This window comes from Lepidochelys kempii, chromosome 10, assembly GCF_965140285.1.
Source record: "Lepidochelys kempii isolate rLepKem1 chromosome 10, rLepKem1.hap1, whole genome shotgun sequence".
NCBI classification, from domain to species: Eukaryota; Metazoa; Chordata; order Testudines; family Cheloniidae; genus Lepidochelys; species Lepidochelys kempii.
In genome coordinates this window covers 15,155,633-15,171,319 of record NC_136389.1, presented here as the reverse complement: position 1 = coordinate 15,171,319, position 15,687 = coordinate 15,155,633, and the positions used below count along the sequence as shown (strand labels likewise).

General features: G+C 39.9%; 1 protein-coding gene across 20 annotated transcripts in view; it reads left to right on the top strand.

Moving 5' to 3' along the window:
- The window catches only part of TRRAP (transformation/transcription domain associated protein), a 154,701-nt gene that overhangs the window by 74,214 nt on the left and 64,800 nt on the right, over positions 1–15,687 (top strand). For all 20 annotated transcript variants that reach the window (XM_073362108.2, XM_078854548.1, XM_073362109.2 and 17 more), the window contains 10 exons: positions 613–815; positions 2,840–2,961; positions 4,512–4,725; positions 6,368–6,547; positions 7,004–7,150; positions 9,127–9,246; positions 9,556–9,843; positions 10,375–10,512; positions 10,981–11,093; positions 11,572–11,707. In XM_073362108.2, the coding sequence (XP_073218209.1) occupies positions 613–815; positions 2,840–2,961; positions 4,512–4,725; positions 6,368–6,547; positions 7,004–7,150; positions 9,127–9,246; positions 9,556–9,843; positions 10,375–10,512; positions 10,981–11,093; positions 11,572–11,707 (1,661 nt within the window). The remainder of the gene's footprint in view (positions 1–612; positions 816–2,839; positions 2,962–4,511; positions 4,726–6,367; positions 6,548–7,003; positions 7,151–9,126; positions 9,247–9,555; positions 9,844–10,374; positions 10,513–10,980; positions 11,094–11,571; positions 11,708–15,687) is intronic.

Here is a 15,687-nt window from a genome sequence, read left to right as displayed (position 1 = left end):
AACCTGACCTATGAGGAAAGGTTAAAAAAACTAGACATGTTCAGTCTGGAGAAAAGAAAACTGAGGGGGAACCTGATGAGTCTTCAAATATGTTAAGGGCTGTTACAAAGAGGAGTGTGATCAATTGTTCTCCATGTTCACTGGAAGTAGGACAAAAAGTAATCCACTAAAGCTGCAGCAAGGGAGATTTAGGTTACATATTAGGAAAATCTTTCTAACTAATAAGGATAGTTAAGTACTGGAGCAGACTTCCAAGGGAGGTTCTGAAATCCCTGTCATTGGAAGTTTTTAAAGAACAGGTTGGACAAATACCTGTGAGCGATGGTCTAGGTTTACGTGGTCCTACCTCAGCTCAGGGGACTGGACTAGATTAGATTACCTTTTGAGATCATTTCCAGCCCTGTATTTCTGTGATTCTGTGTTTCTTGTGTAATGTGTTCATTAGCTTACCTATCTGTTGCCTGAGAGAAGGGGTGATATTTAGCAGTTATCAGCTTCACAGATTGTTAGCAAAGTTAGAACTCAAAGGTTCTACTGTGCAGTTCACACTGAAACCATTTTTTCTGGCATATGAAATGACTGATTTATAAAATTATGCACTTCTATCCATAGCAGGTACAAGTGAACTGGTAATGCTGAGCTTGGATCTTGTGAAAACTCGTCTTGCTGTGATGAGCATGGAGATGAGGAAAAATTTTATCCAAGCTATTCTAACATCTCTGATTGAAAAATCTTCTGATGCTAAAATTCTTCGTGCAGTGGTAAAAATAGTGGAAGAGTGGGTGAAAAACAATTCTCCAATGGCAGCCAATCAGGTAAATTGAAAAGTTAAATCAGGTGAAAATCCTTATTCCAGTCAAAAACTAATGAAAACCTCTAACTTGCATTTTCTGTTCAGTGTTTGACAAAGGGTTCTGTAAGGACCTAAGTCTGCATATTTTTAAGTGCGATCTATAAGTTGTGAACACTCTGGGCTCCCAAGGAAGAAATGGAGTTAAGAATACTCAGTACATTGTAAGCTACATTTTCCCTTTCATGTGAAATAGTGCTTTGGTAAGAGAACTTTTTTTTTTAAAGCCAAAGGTTCAAGTGTCCAAAAGCCAGTATTATAGAGCCATGTAAAGTTGCTTCAGTTAAAGTAAGATGACCGAATATTTGTAGGTGAAGCTCTATCTTACCAATTATATCACTTTCCATAACATCATGCAGTATCCTTACCTACATCTTATTTCTGAAAGAATTTGGCAGTGAATAAGGTCCAAAATGTTGCGAGTTCAAGCTAAGATCCTGATTCAAGTTTTTAAATTTACAGACTGAAAATTTTAGACTATTGAAAATCTTCTTTCTTTGGTGTGATGAGTACATATTTTTATGCCTGTGGGTGTGTGTGTATTGTGGGGCTGTGCTGCTTTGACTTGGTGTGCCCTGGTGTGTAGGGAGCTTGCTTCTGATGATGAGCTTGGAGAGGTTGCGACGTAGTTTGATGGCCAGAAGTAGGAGTTCAGGAAAGATTTGTTTCAGGATGGGGTCCCCATCAAGTATGCGTTGTACGTGTTTGATATCCCATATGGATTCCAGTGTCGGGTGGTTAGGTGACAACTAGGGGTGTGTGGACAGAGCGTTTTATTTTTGGATTGAAGCATATTATCTTGGGGTATTTGGATGGCCCTTACAATATGTGCTAACTACTTATGTTAAATAGTCTCTTCCACATTGCATGTTGCTGTGATGCTGGGAGTACCTTTCCCAGACCTGAAGAAGAGCTCTGTGTGGCTTGAAAGCTGATCTCTCCCACCAACAGAAGTTGGTCCAACAAACAATATTGCCTCACCCACCATGTGTCTCTAGTATGGTTCAATGGCAGTGTAGCCAAAAATTTTTTTTACACCTTTCTGGACCACTGGTTGGTCACAGTATTTATAGTCACAAGAATGTCCATACGAGGTCAGACCAGTGGTCCATCTAACCTAGTATCTTGTCTTCCAATAGTGGCTGGTCTCAGATGCTTCAGAAAAAATGAGCAGAACAGGGCAATTTATTGAATGTTCCATGCCCTGTCATCCATTTACAGCTTCTGGTAGTCAGAGGTTTAGGGATACCCAGAGTATATGGTTGCATCCCTGACCATTTTGGCTAATAGCCATTGGTGGACCTTTCCTCCATGAACATATAATTCTTTTTTGAACCCAGTTTCCACAGGTTGACTGCTGGAGTGTTAGTAAGTATTTCCTTATGTTTGATGTAAACCTGTCATTGGGTGACCCCTGGTTCTTGTGTTAGATGAAGGGGTAAGATACGCTTATTCACTTTCTCTACACCATTCATGATTTAGACCTCCATCATATCCCCCCTTAGTCATCTCTTTATTTCCTAATATGAACTGTCCCAGCCTTTTTAATCTCTCCTCATGTGGGAGCTGTTCCAAACCCCTAATCATTTTTGTTGCCCTTCTTCCAATTCTAATATGTTTTTGAGATGGGGTGACCAGAACTGCATGCAGTATTCAAGGTGTGGGTGTACCATAGATTTATATAGTGGCACTAGCTATTAAACAATTAAACTTTTATCTTTTTTAATGATTTTAAGCATCCATAGCTTTATTTATTTATCCATAGCATCCATTTATATTTCCAGCATAGTATCTATTCTAGAACTATAAATACTTTAGAGTTTTTGGGTTTTATACTTTTAGAAAGCATGACCTTGTGTAAAGCCATTTTTCAGTAGCGTAGGAGTGAAAAAAATGGTGTAGAGGATGGCTAAATTGTACTTTGAACATGCCATTTCTCCTTGTGTTTTAAGATGAATTGAGAAAATTAATCATGTCTCATTTTAACAGACACCTACTCTCCGGGAGAAGTCCATTTTGCTAGTGAAAATGATGACCTACATTGAAAAGCGTTTTCCAGAAGACCTTGAATTAAATGCCCAGTTCTTAGACCTTGTTAACTATGTCTATAGGTAATTATAGCAATTAATCAAGTATTACAGCTTATTGGTTCATAATTTGTACCATACATGACCTTTATAACATGCTATCCATCTTTTAGGGCTATAGTAGATTTGTTGTAAAATGCACAATCAGTTTATTTCACTGAGACTGGAGTGAACATATTTACATATTCACATTAGATCTTCAGATACAAAATCTTTTTGCAGCCCTTGCTCCAAGCAAAAAGAAAAGGGGCTGTGGCATCTTCATAGTTGATCATGTTGCAGAGATAGAATTGACTGCTAGTGCAGTGTCCCTCCTTTCCCCTTTGTATGAAGCTTTTCTCCTGGAAACTTATTGTAATGCATATTTTTCTAGTTACTAAGGGCTTGGCTACACTTACATTTTATAGCGCTCTGTATGAAAAATCACCCCCCTGAGTGCACCAAGTCAGAGTGCTTTAAAGTACTTGTGTAAACAGGCTCCGAGAGGTGAATTACCAGGAGCACTGGGAGAGCTCTCGCACGACCACACTTGCACTTCAAAGCACTGCCACGGGAGCACTTTGAAGTTTCCAGTGTAGCCATGCTCTTAGATAGCCACACTTGAGTCTTCTAGCCCTGTATAGAAAAACATTTTACAGTAATTGCCTCACCACAAGATCGTGTGTGCACTTCTAGTAAGTTATAATGGCCACTAAGGAATTTTGTACTTTAAACATATGCCTTGTTTTCAGCCATTCATAGCCAGCTAGCAGAGTAGCAACAATGGTGCAAACCCTTAGTTGTAGACAAAGCAAGCCTCAGTTTGCATCAGTGGAGCTTACCTGGGTATTTCAAGCAGAAATAACCTCCACCAGTGCAAATCAAAGATTGCCTTATCCAAAATAGAAGTGTGCACTTATGCGGCTATGCTCATGACTGAAATCAGGGCTACTTCCCAGTAAAGACAAAGCTTGACACTTAACCAGGAATTTTCTGCGGATTGCAGGGGAGTTTTGTGTCATGTACTAATATATTCTTAAATGTTCTTCTCAAACGTCTGCCCCTGCATGTATGGCACCTGGCTAACAATTATTGTCTATAGTGATTAGCATTGTATACACATGAACTTCTAGTTTGAGTGTGAGATGTTCTAAAAGCAGTTTGCATAACTGCGTGGTGCAGGGGTGATTCCACCACCCAAAATTCCAGCTTGCCCAATCTGGACAATGGACTCATATTGAAACCACTGAAACATTGCATTACTAATTTGAGCCCTATAACATTAAGCTTGTAGGAAGGTTTGTTGGAGAGCTAATCCAGAGAGATAAATAGTGACTTCCATTGGACATGGTGGGTCTCTTGGCCATTGTGGTATTTGTTCTTGTGATCTGACTCCATGTGAGATGTTCTGAAGGGACTTTTTGATATGTCACAGAAACTTATGCTTTTTTTGGCAGTAGATAAAGCCACACTTGACTCTAGATATTAACATCTTCCAGAAATTGGAAGAACAAAAGAAAATATCCTCCGGCTAAATAAATAGGTTACGCTTTCACAGGCCTGTGTATTATCAATTGCTTATGTTTTCTTCCTAGGGATGAGAATCTTTCTGGAAGCGAGCTCACTGCTAAACTTGAACCTGCATTCCTTTCGGGGCTGCGTTGTGCTCAGCCGCTCATCCGAGCCAAATTTTTTGAGGTCTTTGACAATTCTATGAAGCGTCGTGTCTATGAACGCCTACTTTATGTAACTTGTTCTCAAAACTGGGAAGCAATGGGAAACCACTTTTGGATTAAGCAATGCATTGAGGTAGGAAAACCATTTTTTATGAGAACCGTGAATGTAATTTTATAAATGATATTTGCTCCTCCTTTCCCTTATGAATGTGTAGCTGTATTGTGTATCTTGAAAAGTGATATAGCCCTGTAAAACTCCGCATATCAAGGGTGCCATTTTAGAGGCTCAGAACATTTTAAAATAAGTACTAAGCTTTTAAATATTGGAAAGCTGATGTCTGGGAAATCTCTGCAACCATGTTCTTGAATCCAGTTGACAGTGACTCCAGTGACTTTTAAAGCTTTAAGGCTTCAGTTTATCTGAGAAAAGCCTAGTCAGTGCTCAGATTTTCTTTAAGCAAAAAATGACTTGCAAACAAAAAATGACTGGAGGAGGAATCTTTTTGGCAGATTGAATCCGAAAAGACAGATCAGAATGGAGTGTCAGAACTGTTGCTGAGAGAGATTTTAAAGGGGGATCGCTGTGGTGTGAAACCTGGTTTCTGATCACTTTATCTAAAACAAAACATAACTAAATCACCAATTTCTTTGAAATGACCTGTATTTCAAAATTTGAGTATAAAATAACCAAGCACAAAGCAGTCATTTTATTAACTTCTTCATCATCTGAGAAAAATCAGAGCAGCTTTCAGTGTGACAAGGAACAGGAGGAATCTTCTACATCTCTATTTAGGTAAGCCATGTATTTTAGTGGAAAATTGTATATATTATGTAGATTTAGACACTAATTAAAAAAAATTCCATGAAAATATGATGCTTAAATGCAGAAGACTCCTGTTCCCTATGTGTCCTTATGGGGTCTCTAATCTTACTGTCCTAACGTATGGCAATACATTTTCTGTTGGAGCTATAATCAAATGGCAACCCCAAAGGCACAATGACCTACCACATATCAGTGACAGAAGGTGATTAGCTGAAGATGGAAGTACACTTTGTTCTCTGAATATGTGTGGCATGAACAGCAGGACTTCAAGCTTCTCCCCTATTGATAAACCTCAGCTCTGACCAAAAGGGGAACATCTAGCAAAGACAAGATACTCCATGCCCATTCAATCTTTGGCCCTTCTGATACTGCCAGCAGAGGTGCAGATTAATGGCCAAATGTCCATGTCCTAGACTCTCACTATCCAGTTTTCTCCAACTGCTCGGCAACTTCAGTTGCCATCTTAACTTCCTTATTGACCCTTTTGTGCTTGAACATATACAGCAGAGAATGTAATTGCATTTCCTTTCTGTTGTTCTGTTCAGTCTAAATCTTTGTTCTTTTAAGATGTGTTTGAATTTGTGCCTATTTCAGAAACACAGGGAGAGTGAGGGATATGTCAAACACAACAATGGTTTTTAATAAAAAAAAATTAAGAAACTAGTTGGTCCTTGGCTTCTGCGCATGAACCAGTTGGTAGAAATAATTGCTCTGATGAAAAGTAGATAAAATTCTGACTCATTCAGGCCAGCCTGACATCCAAACTCAATTACTAAAGGGAAGTTCAAGCTGCTGAACGTTGTCCTCCCGCCATTCACGGTGGATTTGAGAAGGACAGAGTCCTCTTATGTCTAGGAAAAAAGGTGTAATAAAAAATAAATCAAGGGCATGTGTGCTTAAATACATCACACACACTGGGTTAAAATCTTTGCCTTGTTTTTTAATTTCTTAGCTCCTGTTGGCAGTGTGTGAAAGAAATACTACAATTGGCACAAGCTGTCAGGGAGCCATGCTTCCATCTATCACTAATGTAATCAACCTTGCTGACAGTCACGATCGGGCAGCATTTGCTATGGTAACCCATGTCAAACAAGAGCCTCGAGAAAGAGAAAACAGCGAATCCAAAGAAGAGGTAACATTTTATTTTTATTTTACAGGAGATGATGATGTCTCACCAAGCACAGTTTATGGGACACATCCTCATGCTAGTCTGAATTGCTATACACGTGTGTAAAGTAATGTGCAGTGACACCTAGTGTAAACGAATAATGAAGTTAAGTAGATGTAGTTGTAATTAAATTTGAAACAATGGTTTACTACCATTGGACTTACTAGCTCTGTGAACCCATGTTAATTCATCTTTTTTTTTTTTAATCTTCCGTCTATTCTAGATGACTGTTTGGCCCTTTCTTTCTCCCTTAACAGTGGGAATTAAATTTTCAAATCCTAAAAAAAATGACAATAATAGGTAACAAGGGCTGAAATAATGAGTAGAACACTTTTTTTTTTTATATTTGTACAGAAATGGAGCGGTGATAATTACTTACTTGAAAGTATCAGCATTCTAATTGGCCTTACTTTTGTGTAGGATGTGGAGATTGACATTGAATTGGCTCCAGGAGATCAGACGAGTACGCCTAAAACCAAAGAACTTTCTGAGAAAGACATAGGCAACCAACTGCACATGTTGACCAACAGGCATGACAAGTTCCTTGACTCTCTTCGAGAAGTGAAGGTTGGTATAAGTTATCGGTCGTATAGCATGAAAACCATTGCTGCAGTATTGAAATCCCCAAACTGTGATGCGCACAAATGAATTCTTTTTTGTTTCTTTGGTTCCACTGTTCATTTTATTTTATGCTAATACTGTATATTTCATAAGTCTTTTGAAAACTAGAGCCTACTAACTTTTACATTTGGCTTTCTCCTGGTCCTCTCCCCCAGCATCTAACTCCATTCTATACCTATGCCATCATATTTCTCTCCTCCATTTGGAAGAAAAAGCATAGTCTTCACTTTGCCCAAGTTCTGAAAACAATAGGGCTCAGAGATTCAAGAGGTGTAATCTCTGCAGCCTGTTTTACCTGGTCCTGTCCCGCCGCTAATACACCTCTACCCCGATGTAACGCGGTCCTCTGGAACCAAAAAATCTTACCATCTTATAGGTGAGACCACGTTATATCAGGGTAGGGAGAGGAATCACTCCTCGCCCCAGCTTACCTCCGCTCTGCCTCCGCCTCTCCCCCTGAGCGTGCCGCTGCCACTCTGCTCCCCCCCAACCCCCTCAGCTGATTGGCGCTGGAAGGAAGGAAGGAAGTGGAGGTCGCTCAGGGGAGGAGGCGGAGCGAAGGTGAGTTGGGGAAGGGAGCGGTTCTTCTGCGCCCCCGGTTACTTGCTGCGGCCCTCACTGCGCCCCCGCCGCCCCAGCTTACCTCCGCCTCCTCCCCTGAGTGCTCCACCACCGCTCCACTTCTCCACCCTCCCTGTCTCCCTCCCAGGCTTGCCGTGCCAAACAGCTGACTCGTGGCAAGCCTGGGAGGGAGGGGGGAGAAGCGGAGCAACGGCACGCTCGTGGAAGGAGGCAGAGGTGAGCTGGGGCGGGGGAGGGGCTCAGCAAGTGGGCGGGGGGCGTAGAGGAACTGCTTGTGGTAACATGAATTCGGATATAATGAGGTAAAGCAGCCTTGCTCCCCGGAGCGCTGCTTTACCGCATTATATCCAGATTCACGTTATATTGGGGTAGAGGTGTATATTTTATGTCACTTTCCTGGCTGCCACTGCTGCTCCTGTGGTACTTGTGGTGCTGATTGCTTTGGCCACCTCAACAGTCTTGAGCTTTTGCAAGCAATAATAAGGGCCTAATTTATCTCCAAAACCTTGAGGTTAAGCAAGCTTGAGTGAGTGTCTTCATTAAGGAATAAAGTGAGAACTGCTTAGTTCTACTGACAATTTGAAAAGTTGCTAATTGTATTTCCAGTTACTTTTGTTAGTGGAAATTATGTACTATCATGCTGGTACTCAGTCTGAAGGGCCACATGTGGGTAAACAGGGCATCTGGAAAACCCTGCCTTTGAGTGGGTGAAATCAGGTGATTTGGGCTCCTAACCTCAGTACACATCAATAAAGGTTTTGCCAGATACACCTATTGCATTTAGAATTGAACAAAATATCTGTTGCATTTAGATAAGAAAACTAGTGCCATGAAAACACAAGAAAGGATTAAATCAATTAGTAAAGCGTGGTAACAGATTATAAACAGCACTGTCTTTTAATAATTCATAAGAAGCTAATTGTTAGATGACCGCTATTTTGTGGTACTCTGATCATATCAGTAGATCTAGCCAATTAGCCCGCTTGTTTTGTCTTACCACCAAATAGAGAGCAACCCCATTGGTCACCCTTTTCTCTTCTCTTCCATGAGAGCTTCTTGCTTTTTTATTTGTAGCTGTTATAGTCATGAGTTGTTGTTTTAATAAACATTGGAATATGATTACATTTATTTCACAATAGTTTTCTCTTTCCACCAAAGGGAAATTTTGAAAAATTGTATTGGTTATGGAACACTTGGTAAAGCAAGTAATGTAACTGCTTGCACACATCTTGGGGAAGCTTAGCTGCTGGACTGTATTATACAGTAACTCTTTCATGGTGCAAATTCATTGAAAGGTCTTTTTTTTTCTTTTGCATCCCTAATTGTTTCTCTATTTCTAGACTGGAGCGTTATTAAGTGCCTTTGTTCAGTTGTGTCATATCTCTACACCATTAGCAGAGAAGACTTGGATCCAGCTTTTCTCCCGATTGTGGAAAATTTTATCTGATAGACAGCAGCATGTGAGAATCATTTTTGTGTCTTTTTGGTAGTAGCTGGTGTTTCAGTAGATTGTAATTTTCTGCCATAATTACTTGTTCCCTCACTTTAAAAAAATCCATTTCTAGTGTTTCCTCCAGCTATATGTCTTAATACTGGTTGCTTTTGAAAGAAATTGGTCTCTTCAGATTTCAAAGGGAATTAATCTTTTCATGTTTTAACTACTATATGAAAATTCCCTGATCTGTATATCATTAGTAAGACTTTAAATATGTCCTAAGTGTTGGAATCGTCTGAATGAAATAGTCACTGTTTCTGTTGTTTAATTCCAGGCTCTTGCAGGTGAAATAAGCCCTTTCTTATGCAGTGGTAGCCACCAAGTGCAGCGAGACTGCCAACCGAGTGCACTAAATTGTTTTGTGGAAGCAATGTCACAGTGTGTTCCTCCCATTCCCATCAGGCCCTGTGTGCTTAAGTACTTGGGTAAAACTCACAACCTATGGTTCCGTTCCACATTGATGCTGGAACATCAAGCCTTTGAAAAAGGATTGAGTCTTCAGATTAAACCTAAGCAGACAACAGAATTTTATGAGCAGGAAAGCATAACCCCTCCTCAACAGGTAAGGAATAACATTAATTCACTTATGATAGCCTACTAAAAGCAGAGAAGACCTAGGGTGACCATAACCAGCTGACATAAAAAGTTAAACATGAAAGTATCTGTCCAAACTGAGTGCTAAAGTGTGTAGCTATCATGTTAATTACCATAAAAAGACCTAATATGACAAGCCAGGTCAACAGGTGAGCAAGTTTTGAGAGCAGTTGAATTATAATATGGTGCATTGTTAATTTTTTATATATCAGGTGATAACAGACCACTTACTTCCTGGGTTTTTAAAGAGTGATTATACAGTGGAGAGCTATACATAAAATTAAAAAATATCATATTTAGAACTTAATTGTTGTTTTCACGTCTTTCTTTCTTACAGTATGTTGTGTGGTGTTTTTATCATACACTTTACTTTAAAATACGCCAACTAACATACTTTAATGTGTAAGGCATTTACTTAATAAAAAAATTGATCACAAAAATCCAGCAACGTTTTGACCTTAGAAGAATGTGCTTGGTTATTTGCTGTGGTTTTTTTTAGGAAATACTGGATTCCCTAGCTGAGCTGTACTCTCTGTTACAAGAGGAGGATATGTGGGCTGGACTATGGCAAAAGCGCTGTAAATTTCCAGAGACAGCAACTGCTATTGCTTATGAACAACATGGCTTTTTTGAACAGGTAGTATTTGCACAATACAAGTACATTGTTAAACTTTGCTTTATATAGATTAACTATCAGGTATAAGCATACTAAAAGCCCACAAAATGTGTACTTTATTATTAATAAGAACAAATAGAAAATTCATTTGAGTTGAGGATAATGTCTCAAATAAAACTTCTTCTGTTTGAAGTATTAGTTTAAGACTCCATGGTACCTTGATAAGAGATGTTTGAATATAGCTAAAATTAGTTTCTTGCAGTACATCATTAATTTGACTAAGAAGCATAAAATTGTAAATAGGAAAATAAGTTAATGCTCCTAATCTCCTAATTTATTATAGGACCTGATAATAGAGGTATTTAAAGAGCGTTTTTAAATCATGTATGTGTCTTCAAAAAACATCTTAATGACATGCAATCAGATATATGTTTAGAGCAGATACAAAACTAAAATGAAGTGCCTTTTATTTTATTTTATTTTTTTAAGGCACAAGAAACATACGAAAAAGCAATGGAAAAAGCCAAAAAGGAACATGAACGAAATAATGCCTCCCCTGCTATCTTCCCTGAGTATCAACTCTGGGAAGACCATTGGATTCGGTAAGATTTTAAAATTGGAGCAAAACGATGTTACAAAGCAATACAAAAGACTTATTCTAGTAGTTTAAAACATCGGTTACTAAAGTAAACTAAGCCCAGCACATTTAAGATACAGAGAAATTTAGGGGAATAAAATATTATATTGCTACTCCTTTAACAGACTTCAGAACTGCTATACATAAATCATTGCAAAAGTATTAATTTGCTGTTTGTGGAAACAGACTTCACATGGAATTTATTTTTCCATTTAATATTGAGGTCTGGGTCACATGAAAGTGCAGTTTCCCCCTCTTCATACACTTCTATATTATGGTTGGTTTTGTTGCTGTTTGTTTTTAATCCTGCAGTCTATTTACAGCCATTGCAATGCCTTCTAAGCATTTTTCAAACATACACGAATGCAGATGGTCTCCTGATATGAAATGCTTAAAGTCACTTTTAAGTAAGTCTTGCTAACACCGTGTTTTCATTTTCGTAGCTGCTCAAAAGAGTTGAACCAGTGGGAACCTTTGACAGAGTATGGCCAGTCAAAGGGCCATATAAATCCCTATCTGGTACTCGAATGTGCATGGAGAGTCTCAAACTGGACTGCTATGAAGGAGGCACTGGTGCAGGTGAATATTTTTCTTTGAGAATGTGCAGAGAGAATGTGTTATTTCATTGTTCATTGTGCTGATTTGTGTTTCTTCAAAGTCAGCATTACAACTCATTTCACAGAAGCAGTAAACCCCTCTTAGGGGATTTTCTTCTATGTAGTACATAGCTGGGTATTTTAGCAACCAGAGCATATTGTTTCAACAGAGCAACTTGGGTCTCTCTTTTTACTTTTTCCCCATCTTTGCTACCCTGTTATGAAATATCAATTCTGAATCATAAGGAAGCTTTGTAATCACCAGAGTGCGTGAAGGTTGGGACATGGTGTCAAAATATTAAAAAGCACCTAGTGGCTAAATGGTGAACATGCTGGTGCTAGTAGTGATTTATAGGGAAGCTTGCAGAAGCATTTACAGTGCTGCATAAAAAACATATCTGGGGGGGGGGGGGGAAATCCTAAACATCAAACCAAAACTTGTGGGTTTGTGTGGTATGGGGATAAATTAAACCTAAAAATAGGTGTAAGATGGTAGGGGCAAGATAGGGATGGGGAAAATAGATTTTGTTTATCTCTTTATGGTTGGTTGTTCCAGGAAACAAGGGATGGTGATGTGAAAATCAAACTGTTGTACCTTCTGTGGATGGATAGATTGTAACTAAACTCCCAGTTTTTAAATGGAAAAGCCCTCTGTCTGCAGTGTTAATGTAAATTTAGATGCTATGATTTTCATAGAATCATAGAATATCAGGGTTGGAAGGGACCTCAGGAGGTCATCTAGTCCAACCCCCTTCTCAAAGCAGGACCAATCACCAATTAAATCATCCCAGCCAGGGCTTTGTCAAGCCTGACCTTAAAAACTTCTAAGGAAGAAGATTCTACCACCTCCCTAGGTAATGCATTCCAGTGTTTCACCACCCTCCTAGTGAAAAAGTTTTTCCTAATATCCAATCTAAACCTCCCCCACTGCAACTTGAGACCATTACTCCTTGTCCTGTTCTCTTCTACCACTGAGAATAGTCTAGAACCATCCTCTCTGGAACCACCTCTCAGGTAGTTGAAAGCAGCTATCAAATCCCCCCTCATTCTTCTCTTCTGCAGACTAAACAATCCCAGTTCCCTCAGCCTCTCCTCATAAGTCCTGTATTCCAGACCCCTAATCATTTTTGTTGCCCTTCGCCAGACTCTCTCCAATTTATCCACATCCTTCTTGTAGTGTGGGGCCCAAAACTGGACACAGTACTCCAGATGAGGCCTCACCAATGTCAAATAGAGGGGGACGATCACGTCCCTCGATCTGCTGGCTATGCCCCTACTTATACATCCCAAAATGCCATTGGCCTTCTTGGCAACAAGGGCACACTGCTGACTCATATCCAGCTTCTCGTCCACTGTCACCCCTAGGTCCTTTTCCGCAGAACAGAATTTAACAGAATTTTAAGTGATAGAGGATGAGAACACATTGCCCTTTCCTTCAGAGTCTTATAATAAACATTACTGCTTCCACAACCATCTACTGTGTATAGTTTTGCAAGGCTGTTAGGGTGTGCAAAGGCCGAGATTGATATCTACATAGGAAAACCTGCATACACCAGGAAACTGTCTGGATAAATTTTGGTTTCCCTTAATTGACCCTTTGTAGGGAGGGGGATGCTTGTTTCCATTTGTTCTGATATTCCAAGATTGCAAGAGACATAGTTAAATTCCAGGATATCCAGAGAGGGCTGGAGTTTTTTTCATAGAAGTCCAGTGCCTGCCTTCATTCTGCTAAAATATGAGATTGTGGAAGGGAAAATGAGATCATGGAAAGTAAGCATCCCCTGGTTTTACCTGGACTTGTTTCCTTCCCACAGCTGTGGCGCTCGAGCCCTGTGGAATTGTGGTGCAAGGTTTTTGGGTGATTTGGGGAAATGGGGTGCATGCCACAGAACTGCAGTATTTTTTCCCTCACCCAGATCCACCCTGTTAAGCTTGCAGCAGTAGAATTGAAAAGCAACCTCAGGGCATAATGCTGAAAACCTAAAACTTGATCTATTTTAATGTAGACCACATTATTTCAAATAAAACTACATTAATTATTAGTAATGCACAAGCTACTTCAACAAAAGAAACATCCCTCTGCCTCCGTTTGTCATTAATATGCTGATAGGTAGGATTGGCAGACTAGTGCTAGGTCTATGAAAGAGAGAATGGAGTAAGCCACACATGAAATTTTATTTGCTAGGTTTAAATACAGAATGCCTGAGATTTGGAGTGTACTTGCTGTTGTCATAGCTCTTGATAATGCCAGCAGATATTATTTTAGTGAAACAAATATTGCAAACTGGGGCTGCAGGCTGTTTATATGCTGTGACTGACACATGGCAATTACATGCTTGGCAAATACCTGTTCTAATTTTTCTTCAATTTTATTGCTCTGCTCTGCAATGCCATAATAGTATATTTGTTTTGCTTTCAGAAGGGATATTTATACTGTGTGACCTATTGGAGGAGGACTGTTTCCCACGTTAATATTCTTCCACTTTCTGTTTAAATTATAAAAGACCTCTGAAGTAACTGTTGGGTTTCGCCTTTTTTTGTGTCTACTTAATTTTATTTCAAAATGAGTCTCAAATAACAGCAAATCCACTCAACTTTAAACTTTAAAACTACATTTTAAATAACCATATTATTGGCAGGGCTGCTAGCACCACCTATTATTAAGGTTGCCCGACACTTCCCATTATAAGACCCTGTTTTCAGTTGTTTATTACTTTGCCAATCTTTAACCATTTAGGGTATAATTTTCCATGCTGGGTGTCTGCCTCAAGGTGATTTTTAATTTCCTCCTAAAAAGGTTCAGCTGTTTCTGAGACCAGGGCTAGGGGAAAAAAAAGAAATATTGTTTTGCCTGTGTTGAACTTTTGAGACATCTTCTTTGAAATGCTCTAGTATCCCCATACTTCAGAACAGGGACTTCAGATTTGATGGGGGGGGGGGGGTGCCCTTTGTGTCAGGGATGTGCCTTTTTTCAGCCTTGTAAAAATCCCTCCAAATGTGGCCAAGTTATATTACAGTTTGCATGTGCTTCGTAGAGACTTGCTAGTGCATTACAGTTAAAATATCTGAAGATTCCACGCTCACTGAATATGCCCCAACCTCTCCCAGCTCCTAGCACTGGCCAGACTGCACATGTGCCGTGCCCAGATGGTGACTAAGCTACTTCAGCCCAGGGCTCCAGGAATGAAGATGATTGTCCCTCTAATGCAGTGATACCCAGACTGAGGCTCGCAAGCTGCAAGTGGCTCTTAAATGGGTCTTCTGCAGCTCTGTGCAGCACATATTAAGAGTGTGTGATTTAATTATTAATTAATCAGGAAGCGTTTACTATGTTAACCAGTTGTAGTTGATAAAATTATTATTTATTATTTTATTTTTATATATAAGACTTTTTTGGGTAATGTTGATTGCTAATTTGGCTCCTGAACCAGTGAGGTCTGAATATCGCTGCTCTCATCTACTCCGGGCTGGAGTGGGGTTGGGCACTGGAACTGAGACCAGGGAGCCTATCCTGTGCTCTCAGTGAACCCCCTGCTGGCACCCAGACAGCATGAAGGAGAAAGCCATCTGATTCAAATGCAGAGGGGACAAAAGCCAGACCAAGTGGGGTGTCAAAGAAGTATATATTAGCACAAGGAGTCTGGTGAGACTGGGACTGGATGGGCATGGAGGATAGGACTATGAGTCATGGGTGGATGAGGAAGATGGGAAATGTCATAGGGGGAGAGTGGGAGCAGTTGGTTGGGGAAGGTAATGAGATTTGAATGAGAAGCTGTGGGGATAGGGGGAAGACCTTGGACTGGCTGGACAAAGACTGTGACCACGAACCAGTGTGGTGGGGAATGGGTGGATGGGCAACTGATCAGGCAAGGAGCTAGGGTATTGGGGGAGAACTTGGACTGGCTAAGCAAAGAGACTGGGACAAGGAGCCAGGCATTAGGGGAGAGACTGAGTTTTGCTGAG